The 21,428-nt window shown below is 46.7% G+C and overlaps 1 protein-coding gene across 19 annotated transcripts in view; it reads right to left on the reverse strand.

The window, feature by feature from the left end:
• Nucleotides 1-12: 12 nt before the first annotated feature.
• The window catches only part of ATXN1 (ataxin 1), a 343,650-nt gene continuing 322,234 nt past the window's right edge, over nt 13-21,428 (reverse strand). For all 19 annotated transcript variants that reach the window (XM_048308538.1, XM_048308500.1, XM_048308539.1 and 16 more), the window contains 2 exons: nt 16,003-18,043; nt 13-8,603 (listed from right to left, as the gene is read on the reverse strand). In XM_048308538.1, coding sequence (XP_048164495.1) covers nt 8,073-8,603; nt 16,003-17,883 — 2,412 coding nt within the window. In that variant the 5' untranslated portion in view covers nt 17,884-18,043 and the 3' untranslated portion in view covers nt 13-8,072. The remainder of the gene's footprint in view (nt 8,604-16,002; nt 18,044-21,428) is intronic.

The following is a 21,428-nucleotide window of genomic DNA, read 5'->3' on the forward strand; positions in this document are numbered from 1 at the left end:
GACAAAACACACTTTTGCAATTGGCACTGTTATTTTATTAGTACGAGTATACTGAAACAATAAACTTGTACTGGTATACAGACAATTTCTTTAAAACAATTTTGTTCAAATTTTGAATCAAACATTGTTTTATTATAATAATGAAATAATTTCTACCTAGAAAACCTGCAAGCACCATCAAAGAAAGGGACCATAAAATTCAATAAACAGACGCGAGTGTATCCTACAAATAGACACACCACCATTAGAAAATAGAATATGAATTCTTCCATTTTTTTTAATATTTGTTTTAAAAAAGCTAGTGCAAGTACAATATTTTACACTGGAATTACAGAGAGTATGCACGCATATGGAAAAAAGTTCTCCTGTCACAATAAAAGCTCTTAACTATGTCTGTATGCACTTAAAATCTTCTCCTCTTTTCAATAAGGTGCAAAACGTTATTCCCTCCCTATTTCTCCTTTGTACTGGCCATGTCAGCTCAATTTCTCCCCAACACAAAGCTGCGATATCCCTTTTACTGGGCCTACACTAGGAACTACACTGGAAGTGTGATTTGCAATAACCCTCATTAGTAATACCAGACAAAAAAAAAAAGAATTACTTTAAAAACTACTGATGTCGAATGGTTGGACCTGACCCCGGCTCGGCCAAGCGCCGCTGCCAGCTGCTGCCGGGAGCGGTGACATAGCTAGTACAAAATGGTTTTCAGTAGCTCACCCAAACTGAAAAAGGTTGGGAAATTCCCCCTCCCCCACTTTTGTAACACTGCGAAAAGAACAGTGTTCAACAAGTTAATATATTATTAAAAAAAAAAAAAAAAGGAGCAAATACATACATTAGTGAGTTTCAACATTAGCTGACTGTCGTGAAGAGTTGCATCTATGCCTTACCAGATTAGTAACTTTGCGAAGTGCCCGGCCTGACAGCCAGGCCAAACACACAGACCAAGCCACCCGCAGCCACCCCTGGCCCGTTTTTCCCCTCGGCTGCCCAGATCCAAACCCGATGGACTGGAACAAGAATTCTGCAGAGCTTGTTCAATGGGAGAGTACCTGGGTCCTGGACTTCTAAAGCAAATGCTAGGGTGGGATCCCCTCACCAGCGGGTGTGAAGGGGCAGAGCTACACTGCCCGCAGAGCCAGTGGTCCCACCCTGGCTCCACCCTGGCCAAGGATCTGGGCCCTGAAATTTCTGCCCATCACCAATCCCACAGTACAGCAAGGACAGCTTCAACAAGTGACTCTGTTCGCTGCAAACAACACTTCCAATGCACACCTGCTGCGTGGTTGAGGGAAAGGGCACAGGAGCTTTAACTGCTCAAAATAGAAACTAACAAAAAAGAAACAACCTTGGATGAAGCCTCCATAAAATCCTCAGTGGAAGACTTGAGTCCTTTCAGATAACAACAAGAAAAAAACCTACAGAAACCTTAGAGACAGTTATTGTATAAATACTACCTGTTGGCTGAATGCACTTCACCGTAACACAACTGGGGCTGGTTTCTGAGTGCCCGGGGGTCACTCGCACAGGGCAAGCATTCCTGCCCCATGTGCCTGCAAGAGCCGAAGCTTGGGTCACCTCTGGGGAGGGGGATGGGAGCACCCTGAAACTTTGCCTTCTCCACCCTGCCACCAGCTCCCAGCTGCCCAGCTCAATCTTTGGACAGGAAAAGGATCCTCTCTTCAGAAACTGCTTCAGGATCCTCTCCTTTTGGCTTCTGAAAAACATCAGTCTTGCCATTGGTCAAGACCATTACTGGAAACATGCTCTGTGTGACCAGCTGCTCCTGGCGCTCTGGCAGCAGTGGTGGGGGAGAGGGGCAGTGACAGGGGCTGGAAGGCCAGGTCGCCTCGGGTACCATTCTGCTGCTAGTGCTGGGCAAGAATACCTTGTTACAAGCACTTCTCGCTCAGGGTTATACTCTTTGGATTTCGTCTGGAACAGGAAGTGCTGAAAAAACGTGGAACAGCATCCCCAGAGAGAGAAGAGAATGGGACCAAAAGGCCTCAGGTGGAAACTATGCACGTTGTGCTCAGCTGGCAGCAGCTCTCAACCCGAGGGCTGCCAGCACCAGCAGAGTCCCCACACTCGGGCCAGCCGGGCCATGCCTGCCCAGGGCACGGCCAAGGCCTCCCTCAAAACTGGCCTTGACCTCTGGGCTGCCAGGGGCTCCCTCAGCGCGGGTGGAAGAGACTTAAAGCCAAAATACAACTGGAGAGTGAGACTCTAGTTCTGCACAGTAGCCACCCTTCGAAGTGCCCGGTAGCTGCACTCAGGAATTGCTGCTCCAAGGTGTATTTTCAGCACAGGAATAAACAGTGTGACTCCATTCCCCAGAAATGGGACCCATGTAACACGAACAGAAAATTAAGCACAGTTGTTCTTTAAGAGCCTTTTAAGTAGTAATTCTTCCTGGCCAGAGCCAATACAAATCAGATCATCTAGACATGACATATTCTATATACAAAAAACATGTAACTTTCAACCTTTCTCTGCTTTTGTATTTAAAAACTTTTTTTTTTTACAAACAAGGTATGAAACTCACTGTTCAAACAGAGCCATCTCTTTTTCAAACACTGAATGAATCATTCCAACATTCATTTTTCTTTTGTGCAATTTTTTAAAACATTACCTGTACTCCTCAATGTGAGTGCTTCAAAAAAAGTTTCTATTTTTAATAAGCTTCTCAAATTAGGTTTACATCAAAAAATATTCCCACAAGGTATAGTGCTACAAGAAAAGATCCTATCAGTAAAGGTAACACATCTGAAGCGAGGTCGTCTATGTAAAAGAAATTGAACTCTGGAGTAGAGGTGTGCAACGCGTTTGGAATTTCCCTATGGGCACAAAGCAAGGCTGTCCTCAGGACAGGGAATCAAGTGGACATGTAGGCATACACGTAAAAAAAAATGCACACATAACTTCTTTGTGTGCAAACAGACACTTCTGCCTGGGTGTGTGTGCGCACATATGCATATCTGCATCAACAAATTCTCATTTTGCTATATATTACAGGATTTGGGGGAGTGGGAGGGTTGGAAAAACCAGAGAAAAGGAAATTACTGCCTCCACTCCCGTGGTACGTTCATTCCCCTTGCTTTTCACATCAGCACTGGCCAGAGCTCACAGTGGACTCTGCTGCTACCTGTGATGATGAGGAGGGAAGAAATGGAAACTGTATGACTGCATGTCCCATTCTGCCATTTGTCAAATTTCTGGGACAGCAAAAGTGTTTCAATGAGCCACATCCCCTCCACCTGCCCAAGGCTTTTGCCCTGGTGGACCTCGATATTTTTCCAGGTGCCTGATTAAAATCAGGATCTGGCCCTGACTGAACTACACTTCAATTTCACAAAGATTTATACATGTGCTTTATAGCAAGCCCCTGAGCAGCCTTGGGTGGCCAGCCCAGACCTCCCATGGGCACATGTATAAGTGTTTGCCGAACTGGGTCCCAGGACATGCAGAGCATTGCGCCAAGAGCCACTCTGAAATAACACTATTAGTGTTTAAAAAGATTGAGAATTCGCTCTCCTTGACACAAGCTTTTTTCTTTTTTAAGCAGTTGCAAGAATTAACAGAATTTCACTATTTCCTTTTTACTACTGGCAACACACTTTAAAGTAATATAAATCTCTGCAGAGAGTGTATTTTCATGATAACCAACAGCTACAGTTCATGCTGAGCCTGCTGCTTTTGTATTGCAATCTAAGTGAGATCTACAAAGTTTAAACCATGAGATGCAGGAAATCCAAACTTGTCTGTAACATTGTACATCCCTACTCCGGAGCAGTAAAAGTGCTGCTTCTGGTCACATCAGTGTACCACACATACGCCAGCCCCATCCCTGAGTAAAAGGTGTGAAAGGTTTCTAAATGTTCCTTGATTTAAGGGAAACGAGAGTAGTGATGTCACTTCCCCATGCTGAGAAAATGACGGGAACGACAGGTCGAACAAAGCGACAGTGGGATGAAGGAATTAAAGGAATGAAAAAAGGAACGTGTGTCCCTCCCCTCCTCCCGAGGTCTGCATCTTCGAGGGAAAGCAAGCCTAAGGGCAAGGTACAAAATGGTAAAATAGGTCAACAGCGACTCCGATTCGGGTCTCGACCAGAGGACTCGAGGTAAGTGACATCAAACTCAAATTTCCCACGATGTGGCCCAGACGAACTGAAACAATGCCTAAGTTGAACGCTATAAGGAACAGTCACTTTATATATATAGATATATAGACAGATGATAGATTGATAGATAGATTGATAGATAGATAGACAGACAGACAGATAGATTTTTTTTTTTAGAAATCCCTATAAAGAGGTTCTTGTTTTATTTTTCTTTGCCCTGACTGATTTCTTGGTGATTGTATGCATTTTGTTGTAAACTAAAGAGGCCTGCTACAAAAAGAAAGAAAGAAACAGACAGAAAGAAAACTACTGTTAGTTACTATTGTGAAGCGGCCGCCACGCAGAAGCAGAGGCTGAGCCTCCTCCTTCAGCTTCACCTCAGCATCCCCGTGCTTGCGAGTGGTATTGTGCCCCTGCCCTGGGGATCGATGGCACTCCTGGGTCTGGGGATGCCCAAGGGATGCTCAGTGCCAGAGGGAGAGGCAAAGCCCCGCCTTGCAAAGACTTGGCCCCAGTGGGAGCCAGCTCCTGTGTGCGTGTGTCCAGGTGGAACGTGGCGCTTGGCCATATGGTGGCGTGCCACCCTCTGCCTGGCTGCCATGTAGACATGAATACATCTCTTTTTTTTGCTTTTTTTTCTTCCTGGATCTTTTTAAACATCAAATACAAAATAGGTTTGTGTTTCCCGGGGCAAGGGATCTTCTACCCTTAATATGGTGTGGGTTTTTTGGAGGGGGGAGGACAGGGAGGGACTTATTAACAGGGTTGGGGGAGGGGACAGGTAGAAAGAAAGAATTCCAAAGAGACAAAACCAGGGGAGATCAGAAGTGGGTATGAGATCTAGCTAACACCGCACAGGTGAGTCTAAGTTGGCACGTAAAGTATTGCACATCCTACAAAAGCCAAAGCATGGAAGGGGACAATTGTTTGGAAAGAATTCCTCAGTCTGAAATACAAGCACAGAACTAATACATTCCTATTGCTCCAAATGTATTTTTTTATTATTATTAATTTTTCTTTTTTTTTAGTGTTAGTTGAATAGATCCAGTCAGTTTAATAGCCCCTGCTTCCTTATTAACCACAAATGTGTATGTGTATGGTTTTACTTGAGATTTCTTTTTTTTCCAAGTACACATGAAGTACAGAAATAGTGGTACGACTGTGAATTAAAATCTGTAATTCTTTCTATTCCTTTACCATCAAAGCTTAAAAAAAACCAGGAAACAAAACAAAACAATAAATTGCAAGTGCCCTGAGCAGAGTATATGGAAGATTAAGCAACTTCTCTGAGCAGAAATATTAACAAATAAGCACTAACTAAGCTGTGTGATTGTGAGAAGAAACCCACTCAGCTATTTGGTAGGCTGCCGAGAGGTTAATAAAATTCAAGGAAATTCAAAAAAAGTTTCAAGCTATTTTAAACGTATTTCAACTTTTTGGTGCACCCCAGAATATGGTATAAAAACAATTAGGTCTGGTGTGAGCTAAATTTCAAGTAACAAGTAACAAGAGTCAAAGATGGGGTTTGGGGTTAACATTTCTTCTCTTAAAGAAAAGCACTGTATTTCAGGGGAGAGGGAAAACAAGACTAAATATATTTGTTCACTTTAGGTTACCGTGTTTCTAATGATGGACTTTGATATCCTGTTCTCCCTGTGAGTACAGCTTCTTCAAAACTACTTGAAGGATGTGAACTCGCCAACCAAAAACGACGACACAAACACTTGCTCACGGAGGGCCCGAGTGCAATCCCACTGAAATCCCACTGGGATCTTTCAAGAGGCAGCGACAGGCTTTAGCACTCAGCCCCGGCATACTTCATACTCGCACCTCCCCGAGGCTTGTGCAGGAGGCTGGGTGCACAGCACCTCAGAGGATCCGGCCCTACCTGGGGAAAGAAAAGACTGAACGCATGAATCCCCCCCTCCTACTTGGTTTGTACCAAACTCTTGAAATGTCGCCTTTCCAATAGAAAACGATGCCATTAAAATAACAAATAATAATAATAATAATAATAATAAAATAACAATAGGTTTGTTTTCAAAACAAACAAACACCTTGCTTACTTATAGAAATGGTTTTTTTTGTGGAAAATTCTCTCAGCAAGTCTGAAGAAAAATTCTCAGAGGTGTCCCGGTAGGACCTGGTTCTGTGTGGCCGATACGGTAGAAAGACCAAAAATGAACTCCAAAAAGAACGTAACCCTATGAAATGGCCTAGAGCGTAGGCAGGTTAGTGAGTAATTGCTACATTTGTTTATGCTCTTTCAGACCCCCCCACCCCACAACATTATTAGGTAAAAACTGCAGGAATACCACACAAATGATAAACTCAAGATGTGCAAATTGCAAGATTCTTTAAAGTCCATCTTTTTCAAAAACACTGGACAATGATTTTTTTTCCTCTTTCCTTTCTCCTTTCTCTTATTCTTTTTTTTTATTATGTCAGCTCGCATATGCCTTTAACTCTTTCTCAAGCATTAAAGTTTAAAAAGTGCCTCCTATTAAGTAGTCCTTTGTGGACAATGACTGTCACATACTAGTTCAATAATTCACATTCATCCCTTTGAAACCACATTAAAACTTTCAGCATCTTGCCTGTGAGAAAACTTTACACAGTTGCATGTAGTTACAGTGTTGAAGAGATTTGTTTGTTTGTTGTTGTTGCTTTCCGAGCAGATTAAAGTGATATACAGTACGTACTGAGTGTTAGACCAGGATGCTCAGCAATAAAGTGTGAACAGCATTTTAAGTGCTTAAAGACATTCTAGGTTCATCTTCAACAGCAGATTCCTGTGTCAACACACCGCAATTTGAAAGAAGTGGCACCAGTTGTCCATAACCATGAACTAAAACCAGTACTAGAGTTAAAGATCTGCAACCTAACTGCAAACGATGGATGCCTGTGATCTCAAAGGGGCAGTCTGCATCTACCTTGTGGAAGCAAATGTCAATGGCGTAACCCGGTCGATTTGTCTAACACTGCACAGAAACAGGAGTGAGCCTGAGCCAGGCGCATCCACAGAGCCAGAGGCCTCCTCACACACCCACGCACACCCACGCCACATGCACACACCCATCCCCCCCCCCCCCCGCCGTCAAGGAAAACCCTGCAGGGCGACCGGCGCAGGAGTCCATACAGCCTCCCCATCGCTGACTCCGGGCAATGGAACTGCACTAGCAAGCAGAAAGGAAATGTGGTGTGGCAGTTTGCTTTAGGAATAAAAATCAGTGCAGTCAGACCCCATGGGGGAAAAATATATATATACATATACACACACACAAATATATATATATATATATATATATGTATAGTAGAGCCTTGAGTAAGAGTTGGCTTGTTGTTGAAAACATCAGAGACTGTCTGATTCTTTTCAGTAACACACCCAAGGGTTGTGTCCTCAGCATCCACCTGGGGTGAGGAAACCTCATCGCCAACCTGCCAGAGAGCAGCCGTCCCGCCCCGGGGATTGGCATGCACCCACACACACACACACCCACACACGCATCCCATGTTTGACACACACCTCTGCTACAGCTCCCTTCTCCTCACCTCTCCCCAAAAAAACTGGAACAGGAACCAAAACAACAAAACAAACACAAAAAAAAAACAGCGACAAAAAGAAAACAAAATCACAGCTGGACCCTGTCCTACACGAGGTGTTAGAAAACAGGAGCCATGACAACACATTCATTTCCACTAAGGGTGTGTGAAGCAGATACTGCCCCTTCTGTAGCTCTCGATAAACCTAGTCACTGACAAACACTTGTGGAAAAACATATGCACCAGTCTCCTGCATAATACCAGCTGCAACTATAACAACAAGGTTATAACATAAACCTAAAATAAGATGATAACATGTAAATACTGGGTTATTTAGTCTACAGTACAGTAATCTGGATAAAAATGACAAGGGATAGCCTAATTTCCTTTCCCCAAACAACTTTTACTTTCCTAGGTTGGATCGACCTTCAATGCAAATCTTAACCTCCTGAGGAATAAAAGAAGGCTTGGGAAGAGTCAAAGGTGGCTCCTCTTCTGATTTCTCTAGTTTTCGCGTTTCAGGGGCTGACCACCTCCTCTTCCTCGTTGCTGGGGGCTTGCTGGGTTCTGTTTTGGTGAGCAAAGGTGCTGCAGGCAATCCTATTTTGTCCGGAAACTTCAGTTCACCGTTCTCAGCTAACATCTGTGCACTTCCCTGATTAATCCCGTTTTCCTGCTCCGCATACCTGTGTCTACTTCCAGCTAGACTGTCATTCTTTGAATGCTTCAGCAAGATACTAGCTGAGTCCATGGGCTGGCCCTTTTTAATAGAGCCATTCTTCAGGTTCTTGAGCGTGAGCGATATGCAGACGTCCCCCACCGAGAGTTTGGAGCATGGCAAATCAAAGAGCTGGCTGGTTCTCTCAGGGCAGCAGGATGACCAGCCTTGTCCAAATACAAAAAAAGGGTATTCTACCAAGACTTCCACGCTGACCTGCAGAAAGAGAGGGGACAACACAGGGAGACAGAGGGAGAGAGAAGGGAGAGAATGAGATCACTCCATGAGCCCCCACACATGTGCAGTGCTTGCCACAGGGGAGAGGAATAAAGCTGGAATTGCAAAGGTGATACTCAGTTTCTGCAAAATCAGAACACTGGTCACCAGACTTCACGCCTGCCCTTGTCACCCAGCTGTTAACGCTTTCTCTGAGCTCAGCATTTCATAGCACAAAACTCAGCAGGAATCAAGCTTTACTTTTATCCAGCCACTCAGACAGGCACAAGAGCTAAAACAGCTTCGGTGTCTGGCAACCTGTTTCCCACCATCCCCTTCTGGTACCTAGAACCTGTAATTCAAATCTGAAGACCCTTTCCAACCAGAGGATGGCTCAAGAGAAACTCTCAGTTCTGACACACGATTTCCTAAATGATCATGGGAATGTCATCCTGATCTCTGCCCGAACAAGCATTCACTTAGCAGCGTAGAAGGGTGAAGGCACTCTGATTGCCAGGGGAAGGCCATGAGCACATACAGAGCTGTAGCCATAAGAGCAGCAAGTGGGAGTTGTAGCCGTAAGAGCAGCAAGTGAGAGCCGGCTTCCCCCCAGCAGTCTGTTACTAGTCCACTTTCTTCCCTTCTCACACCTGGTCTTCCACTCTGCTGCTGAGTTTACCTCCTGCACTTCCTCAGGGAGGTGGTCATTCCTCCTCCTCCTGTGGTTCCTGCACCATGTCTCCTTTTCTGTACCATGTCCCTTTCCCCACTGCTTCACCCCACTTTAAAGACACATCTGGTTAGGAATCCTATCTAACCATCTTACAGGGAGCTGCCATAGCTAGAACAGACCAACAGCGGGTGACCCCTGCTCCTTGACTTTGCAAATGCTGGGCCTTGAGGTCCCAACATGATAGAACACCTAAATACCCACTTTTCTTTGCATGTGGTAGCAGTCCAGCAGTTACTGCAGGCTCAAACACTTGATGTAGACTCATGTGACTCTCAACCCATGGAGCTGATTCCCTCCCACCCCAGCACACTACAAAGAGAGCAGGAAATTCTGACTAATACTTCTTTAAAACTTGGCATGTGTTTTTAACTGCTGCCTGGCACACTGGAGAGGTCTGCAACTGCAAGAAGCTGGCTTATGCTGAAGACAGACATCCACTGCTCTGCTCCCAAGGTCCTCATGTCCTCTGGAGATCTTCTCAGGCATGGGGACAGGATCCCACTCTGATGGTGTAACCCTTATTTGGTAGGGGCAGAAGGGTAGGAGAGCACCTGAATACACGTGCTCACCTCATTTCCGAGCTGTTCAGCAGGCATGGAGTATACCAGCTGCCTGGAGAGCCTTCCCTCTCCAGGACCATGGACTCACTTAAAAGGAACATCACAGCAGGCTTGTGAGACCACCTCTCACCTTTGGGAATGAGTAATGCTGTCACACCCAGCATGGCTTTGTATCATTAAAAATGCATTTCAACACAGAAGCAGTTTGAGCTGCACACTGCACTCTAGTGCTCCAACACATTTGTTCACAATATTAAGTGTGAACCTTGGGAGGAAGTTGCATGGTCTGTCTCACAGAGGAGGCTGGACTCTATGGAAGTCCAGCCACTGCCACTTCCCTGCTAGCACTGCTACCCCCAGAGCTGCCCTCCCTGCAAGCAGGGCCCCTGGTAGGGCCCCTCACACTCCACCAGCTCCACAGCCCTTTTGGGCAAGAAGACTTGCTCAGGAACGTCCTACAGCTCAGAGATAGATGCTCCAGAACCAGGAAACCAATGATTCCCACCGGATGTTGACAGTGCCTCTGACTAAGTGCATGCCATGCACTAGCAGCCAACTGCTGTTTATGAGACGATTGATTCTGCTGGGAAAAACCTTACTGAGTCTATAAATACATGCTATGTACTTCTGCAACTAGGCCAGCGGATAACACTGCATCTATTATCCTGCCACTCCACCTGCCCAACATAGTATGCCACTGTACAAGGAATTTCAAGAGGAGCAGTTTAGAGGCGTAAGATACTACATCAATTTTTGTCATACTAAACCTTTTCCAACCAGAACTGTTTGCCAACAGTCAAACTACACACACTGCAACAGTGGAAAGGCACCTGACTCTAGCCCTGGTTTAAGCTCTGAACTATGGAGAAAGTGGGGTGAGGTAACCATGAAAGCCCCATCCCTTCATGTTGCTGGATAAAAACACTCCAGCACCAGGATTTGCAGAAATATTTGCCCAGAGCTTGGGATTCTATTCCATACATATGCATCTCAGTCTGGAATCTAACTGGGAGAAGTACTGAGTATCCAGCATCTCTCATGGACTGACATGGAAACTGCTGCCTGCACAAGAACTGTAGGCTTTCTCGAGGCATGGATCATCTGGTGGACACAGTTTTCTCCTTTATATTTCTTTTTCTCACCTCTTTCTTTCTTTCTGCCTGCCTGCCTGCTGCATTTTCTTTTTCCTTCTTCTTCTACTTTTCCATCCTTGTCAAAAGCTATTTGTATCTGTGGGAATCATACTTGCTTGTGTGCATCATCCTCACCGACACACAAGTTCCTCTTGATGTCAACACACTTCCACAAAACATTATGCTTTTTTTTTCTCAATGTAGTGCCCAAAACACTTGCCTGAAGTGTTGATCACTGAAACAAATGCCGGAATTGGTGGTGGTCATGCCAAAGATGGTGGAATGCTGGAATCTCCACGATCTGGTCACACTGTGCATGTACCACTGTTGATTTGAAATGGGTTCCCTCATGGATTATCAAGCCCTGTTTTAGCTGGCTGCTTCTGGATTCAGCTAAGGGGGATTTGAGGCAAGCATCTTCTAAAAGCAATAGTAGTTTAAGAACTTTGAAGTGTGAAAATTGAGTAAAAACACCCCCATGAAATTTTTTTCTGACCACTGCATTGAAACACAAAAAACCTTATTTTAAAACCTTCCCCCACTGTCCCCCCCAGTATCTTGCCATAATTCTTGTAGGAGAGAAGGAAATTTGGAACTTGTCTACCCACTACTAAGAGGATAAAGCAAGAAACAAACATGTTGGTTCCTCTTGAAGCATACTGAGGCCCTACTGCAGGCTACATTTATATTCCTATTTAACACTGACTAGTGAAAATACCCAAAACTCTTCAGTGCAGCCACTGAAATCTGCAACTTTCTATAACCAATTGTTTTTTTATTTCTCAGCCAAACTTAGTAGGCAAGACAGGCTTAAGACAGCTTAAGAAACCCCAGCTGGAGCTGCAACACAGATACTAGGGGCTGGCAGATCTGATGCCCAGGAAACACCCTTCCCACCATTTAGAAACACAACAACTTTAGTCTTGCGACTCATGCTGCAACCAAAATAACAAGCACTAAAGCAAAAGGTGCCTAATGAAAGTGGTTCATGTGAACCATATTTCAATAAATGTAAACATACATTTTCCAATTAAATGTTTTTCCTCATAATACTATTAAAATGTGATGAAACTAGGAGTGGAAGGCTGGAAACAAAGAGAAGGAAACAGCTCTGGAAACAATGTGCAATTAAGCAGCAGAGCTCTCCACTGAAGGCCTTGCTGTGGGTGCTGAAAGACTCCTCAGGCCCAAAAAACAACTGGGTGGATTCACAGAATAGAAGCTCTACTTCTCACAGAGAGAAGCCTCTGCAGTGCCATGCTCCCACACAACCTCCCCTGTTCCGAAACTTTGGGACTGCTGATGTTCCCCCTGCACTCCGATGCCTTCACAAGAGTGGATTTCCTTTAAGAGATTTCTGGGGCTGTTGGCAGCACCTCATGCCATGGGAACCAGTCTCCACAACATGGTCTGACTGGGCACCCCCCCAGGGCTGCATCTACCCCAATTCAGTCCACTGTTACTATAGCAAAGGCGGGCAGGGCTGGAACATCAGGGGCTGCTGCTCTCCGCAGTCATGCAATCCTGTAATTTCTCAAGAGAAGCCACCTCTTGTCCAGCAGACCACAGGCTGCCGACTTCATCACATGAGCTGTGTCATCTGCTGCACTCCCAGAACTCAGTAATGTGAGGACAGACCACAGCCACCCATCACTTGGAGACAAAAGGACTTACTGTCCCGTGACCAGGGGACACAGAGATCACGTGAGGGGAAGGCTGGGAGAGATCTCCATCTGCAGCAGTGAAATGAGTCAACATCTCTTTCTGTGTCTGTTATGGTGCCAAAGATAATGAAAAGGGGAGCTCAAAGAAAAAGTAACCAGTTTGTGCATGCATGGAAAGATGTAAGGGGAAAACTAAACTAGATGATGGTCTAAAAACATATTTAGGGCTACTAACTGGATGTAGTAATGGGACTTTTCCATCTCTAAGAGGTTATGATTCTGGTTTGGTTTTGTTTTTAAAAAAAGAAAAATTAGGAACTGTACGCTCATCTCTTCCATTTAATCCATACTTCAGAAATTATTACAAACTGAAATGTAACATTTCAGAGAATTTATTCTGCATTGCTTGTGTGTTTTGACGTTAACATCACAGGAGCTGCATTATTAGCTTCTGCATTCTCCTGGCAGCAAAAGGACAGACAGGTAATAACAATGAAAGTCTTATTACAAGAATAATATGTGGAATTGCAAAGAGATGTAGAAACACAGGTCTTCTCTTCTAGGCACCTTGAATGCACAGGAGTAGCAGCTCGACTGTGGATTCTTGCCCAGTTGATACTTGACTTCTTAATCCAGAGCAGGGATGCTGTGAAATGGAAACCTAGCATCTCTCCAGGGGTAAAGACAGTTCAGTTATTTCAGTTATGAAGGCTTTTAGGTGCGTTGATTTTCCTCTAGGTTTCCATACCTGGAAGAGGGATGGCTTTTCCAGGTGACTAGAGGACTGGAAAAGGAGGGAAGTTGCCCCCTTTCTGCCTAAGTGCTGTGCTGGGGAGGGCCAGCTGTGGGCTTGCAGTGACACGATACAACAGCAGCTGCCCGGTGCCTCCCTGTTTACATTACAGCAGTATATGCTCAGCTGAAAATAACCTCCTACCTCTGTCCCTCAATTGCTGAGAAAATTAGCTGATGTTTGCACAGAGCCTGAAAATACAGATTCATCAATATTATAATGACTTTCCCAGAGATCCCTGGGAGGAGTAAGTAAGTGAGCCAAAGCTAATGATAACAACACTATTTCTGTATGGTGCTTACTCTTTACAACTTACACTCCCTTGGTAATACCACTCGAAAAGCTCCCTCTTTGCAGAAGCATTTATGCAACTGAAACTCAGTTGTAATGAAATACTTTGTGGAGCTGCACTACACACACAGCTCTGTGCCCCTGAACTCTGGAGTCAAGAGCTCTATTTCAGTGCGGCAGCACCACAGTGCCAGGGCTCAGAGCAGCGCGACCAAGTACTGCTCTTTCAGTGAGAAGACTAAGCCTCTTCACACAGGCAATTTTCTACAGAGTAATGACTACTGCACACCTGCAATTAAGGCTGAATACTTCCAGAGAGCCACGGCAGGCTGAGGGTGAGGCCACAGAGACTTCAAGCATGTGGAAACGCACTCTATCTCTCTCTCTCCCCCCACTCCAAGGTGAAGGAAAACCGGCAGTCATCCCTGCTATGCAGGGACACAGCTGATCTGGGAAGAGACCCAAGTCCTGGAATCTGCAGGAAACCTAAATTAAACCCCCGGTTCTAATCATATCTCTACGTGACTCGCTCTCCATTCTGGAAGCATCCCCGGTGGGAAACACAGCTGGGGAGTATTTTGGCTGTGATGATGTCAGCCCACTCCCGATAGGCTTCTCTGTAAGGTGACACTTTGCTGGGTGAGAGCCGTGTGCCAGGCCCTGGATTTGTACAGCCTCGGACTCTCTTCCTTTCTGCCAGAGGATGGCACTGCACCCCCTGCAAAGGCACAGCTCTTCCCAGGGCTACAGGCCATTGCCTGCCTTGACAGGGCTGTGACCAAGACACAACACAAAATGCTACCTGCTCATTTGTACCTCTTCTGCTGTGCAGAGACCGGTGGCCTGGCTGTAGGCAGAGAAATGTGAGCAAGATGAAAATTGCAGAATGGATATTGCTACTTTTGAAATTCATTATTCAAGGCACCACAGCAAATTCTAGTAACTGGTCCTGATCCAAGAACAGCTCGTCTAACAATGATGCTTGAGATGCAGCAAAATACAGTTAAGCAGCGGGGGAAAAAATCGAGTCTCTATACCGAAAGCACCAGAGGCCTGACCTCAATCAGCTGTGCAGATGCAGACACATACATGAACAAACCCACACAGGGAATCTGCATGTTTGACTTAAGAAGGAGGACTTGCCACATGAAGCGATTTACCATGTATGTGCACTTGGGGAAGTACAGGCCACAGACTGCTGAGACTGTAAGAAATTTTCTGTGTGATCTGCTCCTTGGTACCATCACTGTTTGCTTTTCTCCTCCAAACCATCAGCCTGAAGTGTGTTACTAACTGTGTCTGTGTCCAGTTCCTCTCGTTCTCCCTCTCTCTCATTCTGCTTCTCCAGTGCTGAGGCTGCAGCATCAGTGGTGCAGATGGTAGAGTTCACACCAAACCAAAAAGATTTCCAACAGGATTATCTAAACTGAGTACCTCCAGGAAGACAAATGCTACAGAGTACATCTGAACTTTCCAGCATCAACCAACAGAATCTAAATTGCTCAGAAAATGGACAGCAACAGGATAACGCTTTAAAATCAATATGCACTCATTCTCAACCTAAAAACACCTCTGGAAAGTTACAGGTTTTCTTCCTGCTTTGCAAACAGAGAAACAAAAGGTCAGAAGCACAGCCTGCCCAGACACCTAGATGGTTTTTTCTTCCAAATTTCACTTGACCACAGAGTTTACGTGAGCCATGCAGCGTTAAAACCACCTTCAAGCGAAGCCTCAGTAAAATTCTCTAGTGCATTTCAGTAACTTACGTGCATGAGAACCATTCCCAGGCAGCTCCAAGTTTTCAAGCCATGGAAATTCACAGCCTTGTGACTTACCTATCTCTTTAGGGTAGGCTTTGATCTGATTCTAGCATGAACTTTCTAGTGTGAATGGTAAAAATCACCTATCAAACTGAAAAATGTAACCTTTCATACTCCTTACATCATCTTGTATTTTAATCAAAACCTACGAAGATCACGTAAGTCTTCCTGTGAGTTCTCCAGCTATAAAATAGGCCCTTTTTATATGCAAGAGTTCATCACCAGTGTGATCTGATGGTTCCCCCAACACAGTGAGGGTGATGATTTTTGGTCTACAGTTTGAATCACAGATGGATGAAGAACCAACCCCAAGTGGATCCAAAGCAAGTGAGCTGTGCTGTGGCCTGGGGGTCCAGAGCATGCACCCCAGTCCAACCCCCCCGGCCCACCATGCATTGCCATTACCTGTGCTCGATGCTCCCCCACCGCAAACTGTATGACGGCAATGCCTGGGCTATGGCTGTCTTCAATCCTCTCCACAGTGCTGGAGTCTATTTTCAGGTCGTTGCTAATTTCCGCGCTCTGTATGAAGTCTTCTGTTTTCAAGTCCTCTACTTTCTTCAGCTCCCCGTTGGCCAGCTGGATGATTGACCCCTTCATGAAGTAAGGGGGCAGCGTGGGGGGCGCAGCGGCAGGGGAGGCAATGGACTGCACCACAGGCAGGTGGATCTGCGCCTGCACCATGGTGGCCTGGTAGGCAGGTTGGGTGGTGAGGGGCTCCGCGCTGAAGTTCTCGCTCTTGGGGACGGCGGTGGTGACGAACGTGTGAGGCACTGCTGCAAACTGAGGCGACGACGTGACGATCGCAGGCGTGACTCCTGACGGCTCGACGTCCGCACTGCCGACCGGTATCAGCAGGGACTGGGTGCCCGGGATCACCAGGTGCTGCGACAGGCTGCTGGGGTACCCAATGGCTTGCTGCTGGCCGCTCAGGTAGCCAATCACCGGCGGCTGGGTCCCAGTGTAGAAAGCCGTCGCCGGCAGCCCCACAGGCAGTTGCTCAGAGGCGCTGTGGGTGGTCTGAATGACAGTGTGAGGGGACAGCGTGGCCACTGCCTTCACCCCCTCGTGGCCCAGAGCCTGCTGCGGAGACAAGGCATAGGACCGGTGGGTTGGCTTTCCTAAGTGCAAACTTCCCTTGTCATTGAGGGCTGAAGGAGAGGTCTCACGGTTGGTGGCCTGCTGCACCTCCATGTCTGCCGTGGGCGTGCTGCTGTTGGGGACCACCATGACGGAGGCTCGGACACCTGAGGAATCCCGCACGCCGTACTCGGCAGGGCTCGAGTGGACCACTACGTGCCTGGTCTCGTAATGATGGGGGGCTGGTTTATTGCCTGCTTTGACTAGACCCATGTCGGCTGAAGGCGAAATGCCGTACCTCCGGCTCTTCTCTATCTCGCCATTCAGTACCTCCTTGGCCTGCATCGCCTGCAGCCGGCTGCTCTCGGGTTTCTTGGGGGGATCCCTGGTGACAAAGTGGCCCCCCGAGTCAGTGTACTGCACCACCACTTGGGAGGAAGGGCCGAGGGTGAGGGTGTGTGGGATCACTGTCTGATGCGGGTGCAGGGGGACCGGGATGGTTGGAGGAGAGACATTTCTGACAGTGCTCTGGGAAGAGCTGGAAATGTGGACGTACTGGTTCTGCTGGGCAGGTGGAGGAGACCCAGCAGCAATCAGTCCAGGCGTCCTGACCAGGTGTGGCTCAACTTTGTGCCCCTGCTGGCTTAAGCCGCTCATGCTGGCCAGCAAAGTGGAATAAGCCTCCAGCTGGGAGCGCTGGGATGGAGTGCTCGCAACGGCTGTGGCCGCCGCCACGGCACCGGTCGCAGAATTGGCTGTTGGGGAAATCAGCTGTGAGGGGATGAATCCGGTGTACGATCCACTGTACTGGGGCCCAACGAACTGGAAGGTGTGCTGCAGGTGAGTGTACTGCACGGGGGAAACGGGGGTCCCTGACTGGGAGAGGGCAGGCGAGTACACCGTGGGAAGAGTGGTAGAGGCTGGAACAGACCTGGGCGCACTCGGTGGGGAATAGTCCAGCCCTGCAGATAGTGACTTGTGCAAACCCTGCTGCAAGCCTCCATCCACCGAGGAGGTGGCCCCGGGCCGGTGCCGGCCCCCCAGGCCACCCTGGCCACTGGGTGTGCTGGGGAGCCATGCCAGGTTATCTGCACGGTGGTTTTCGTTTGGCAGGACTGGCTTCACCTCTGAAGGCAGGCTGGTGGCAGGGATTTCTCGCTTCTTAGGTGGCAGGCATTCATTGCTCCGCTCTTGGTTGGATTTCATCTTTCGCCGTCCCCCCTCCACTGTGCTTGCTTCACTGTCTGGCTGGCTCTGATTTCAGTCTGATAAATGGAAAGTCACATTTGATTTCTGCAGGGGATCCAGTGACTTCATGAGGAATCATCTCCCTGTGAGCACGATCCTCCAACAGCTCCTCTGGATTCTGCAACGAAATGGTGGGCAAGGGAGACAGGAGTCGTATCATCAGCAATGAGAAATGAAAACAAATAAGCAGATACCTCAAATCAGCAAATGGGAAAAAGACCTCTGGGAAAAAAAATTAAATGGTCAGGCATTGCCCCTCTCATGTCAAGGAACAGTTGACAGCTGTGCTGTAAACAGCAGAAAAATCCTGGGCATGTTTTCTAACGCATCAGGAAAACATTTTAAAATTTAGGCATATCAGAAACAATCTGGTCATAACCCGCCACATTTAGCAGCAGTCATTTGTTTCCCAAGGCCTGTTCTCCTTCCTGTATGAAAACCCTCCATGTATCTATGGTGCCCAGTTTGTTCTTCCAGCCTCCTCTTCCTCTGCAATGATGACATTACCTTCACCCTACCGTGTCCTAAAAAACATGGGAGCACAGCAGGGAGCCTTGAGGAACAGGCACACACAAAATATTTACATTAGCAACAAGTCACTGTGAGTGGTGCAGAGGGAAGGTGGTGGGTAACTCCTGAACCCCAGAGACACCCACAGGGTGACTTCATGTGACACCATGCAGGGCTGTGGAGGCAGCAGCTGCCTCCTGTCCCCGCTCCACACCACAGCTCATTACAGGCACACGTGCCCTCCATCTCCCAGTCTGGCAATGAACCTCCGCCACGCAATCTATTTACAGCAGCAGCAGCACAGAGCCAGGGATGGATCGGAGCCAGGTTTCTGATGTCTGGTGGGGTTTTTTTGACCTAGTGCTTTGAACTCCCTCTGCTACTGACACCTCACATTCAGGTGTCCAGGCAGGACTCTCTGCTGGAAGATGCTCCCTGCCGAACACAGGTAGGCCACAGCCGGATGCTGGCACCATATCTATCTCCGGCAGGATCCAACTGTTTCTTAGTCACTGCCGCGCCACAGAGGTTGTGGGTACCACACTCACAGCCATGGCCACAGGTCCAAACACCGAGCAAACTCAGCCTTGGGAACACCAGAACTGCTTGGAAAAGCATGTTTGAGTTTCCTGATCCAAACCATGAGCCCCCCACCACTGTAAAAACTCATAGATTTTACTATTGGAGCAAAACAGTTGCTTCCTCCACATCACCTAATTCACCCAAAGGCAACAAAGTCTCCCTAACTCTTCTATTACCTGCTAAGGAAAATATTGTAACTAAAAAACATTTGCTAACTTCCTGATACTTACCTAGCCTTGCCTAATCAAACTTCATGGAGAGTGAAACTTTTCTTCAGCCCCTGTCCAGCCACCACCTGTCATCTGCATTTCTGGCTGTTTTGAAAATTGTGCAAGAATGCGTGATGAGAAACTGTGCACCTTGCATGAGCAGCAGCTCAACAAAAAAAGCATGCATTACATGTAAGAAGAATAGAGAGAGAAAGAACTAAGAGTCGATGTGAAAGAAGATGGAAATAGGATATAGCCCACTTTAAAGGGAATGCTGAGCAGCAGTAATGATACTTATCTTATGGCAAGTAATATTCCTTTGGGGGATTTCTTTCCCTGCTCCCTCACTTCTAATGAACAATAAGCCTGATGTTTATATGTGTATGAAGTACTTTGAAGACACACTAGACTCAGATTAAACCTATCTTTAAGAGCACTCTTCACATTTATGGTCCTCCAAGCTACTGTAAGCCTGCAGGAAAAGTCCAAACCTTCTAATGGTTTGATACAATCAGTCTTAAGTTAATTATTCCATTCTTTAAATATTGATAAACAGTAACGAAACACCAATAGCGAGAGCTGGGGGAGGGGGGTAAAGCACTGTTTCAGTGTAGATTCCCTGGCTTTGAGGAGATAGGGAGGATGAAAGAACTCAGGGCAGCTTCGGATGTGCAAGGGTCGGTGACGCCTAGGGTGCAGCAGCCCAGGCACTATCCTGACCTGCCCTGGTCTGTCAGCCATCACCTCAGCACTGCGACCGCAGCGACGAGGGCAGCCAGGAGACAGGGTCCCTGCTAAATCAGCATGGGCCTTCCCCTCCTCCTAACAGTTGCTCAGTGTGTCTTGGCAACAGCTAAAATTATTATATTACACATGACTTACAGATTTTTCTTTTTAAGTTCGACTAAAAATAAAACCGCCGAGCTCACATTTGCGCAGTCATCCTTGGTTAACTTTAGCTCTCTGTAGCCTTCTGCCCTGGGCAGTCGGCTTGGGTAGATAAGTCAGCAGATCCTGGCTGAGGTAGTTGCCCAGGGGGGGATGTCCTCAACATGGGGGGCTCATCCTGCTCCCCTTGCCACAGGGAGCTTGTGCTGGACTTGGACCATCCTCCAATCTCCCCTGGAACATGAACTGCAAATCCAGAATTTAAATACGCTCCCACAGGGAAAAGCTGGGAGCAGAGGGCTGGCTTCCCTGCCTGTAACAGAGCAGAGAGCTTATACATGGGACCAAATAGGGACAGGCTCTTTTGCTGCGATGAGTAAACTAGGCTCCCCAAAAGCAGTGGTTCCAAAAGTTCGAGGCATCTGGGTTCAGCTTCTCTGCATCGAAAGTGAAGCTATGAAGCTCTGTGAAATGCGGTGAAGTTTCATTATGCAGGAGTTGAAGCAAAGATTTTGTTCTGCTAAAAAACACCGAACCACTGAGGTTTGGGTGGTCTCCTATGCCAAACCTAACATCCTCCAAAAATACCAAATACTAACTCTTTTAGGTCTTGCATTTTGGGTTTTTTTGTGTAAATCTTTCAGATGGCTGACTTCATTTTTACCAGTAACAAAAGGGCTGCCCAAAATCTCCTGAAGAACACAGGAGGAATGAATAAATTTAATGGAGACAAGGGATGAGACAGCCATAGAGCAGTGAATACCGCCCCACTTCTCCAAGCCCAAGCATTTCACAGTGAGACTTTGAACTCTTAACAAACATAGGACTGGATTTGCAAAAAATGCAAATGCGCAGCACAAAACAGCCTACTTCTATTTCAAGACCTAAAAGTAAAACGGTAACTTTTCAGCATAATTCAAGTTCCAGCAACAGTAAAGATAAGACAGGACTGATTTTGCTTGGGAAGCAATGAAAGGGAGACAACCCAAACAAGAATGTCTCAGAGGCAAGAGGTACAAGACCCGGTTAAACAGTTTTTTGCTGGCTGTCCTAGAAAGATGAACGTCTGCCTTCTGTGGTGTGCCGCAGGGTTTGTTAATTGTATGCTCTTTTTTTTTTCCCTGACTCTGAAGCCTTGCCTTCTCTTTAACTTTAGAGCTGTCAGTCACTATATGTAAGATATGCAAACGAGCAGGAAACACCAGGTGATTTTTTGCTCCTGTGTGTGACATAAGTGCGTGCGTGCGTGCAGGCATGTGTAATTATGGCTGGGAAGGTAAAAGGGACAAAGAGATCAGGGAGAGCAGCTGGACT

The sequence above is a fragment of the Corvus hawaiiensis genome, chromosome 1 (assembly GCF_020740725.1).
Source record: "Corvus hawaiiensis isolate bCorHaw1 chromosome 1, bCorHaw1.pri.cur, whole genome shotgun sequence".
Classification (NCBI taxonomy): domain Eukaryota; kingdom Metazoa; phylum Chordata; class Aves; order Passeriformes; family Corvidae; genus Corvus; species Corvus hawaiiensis.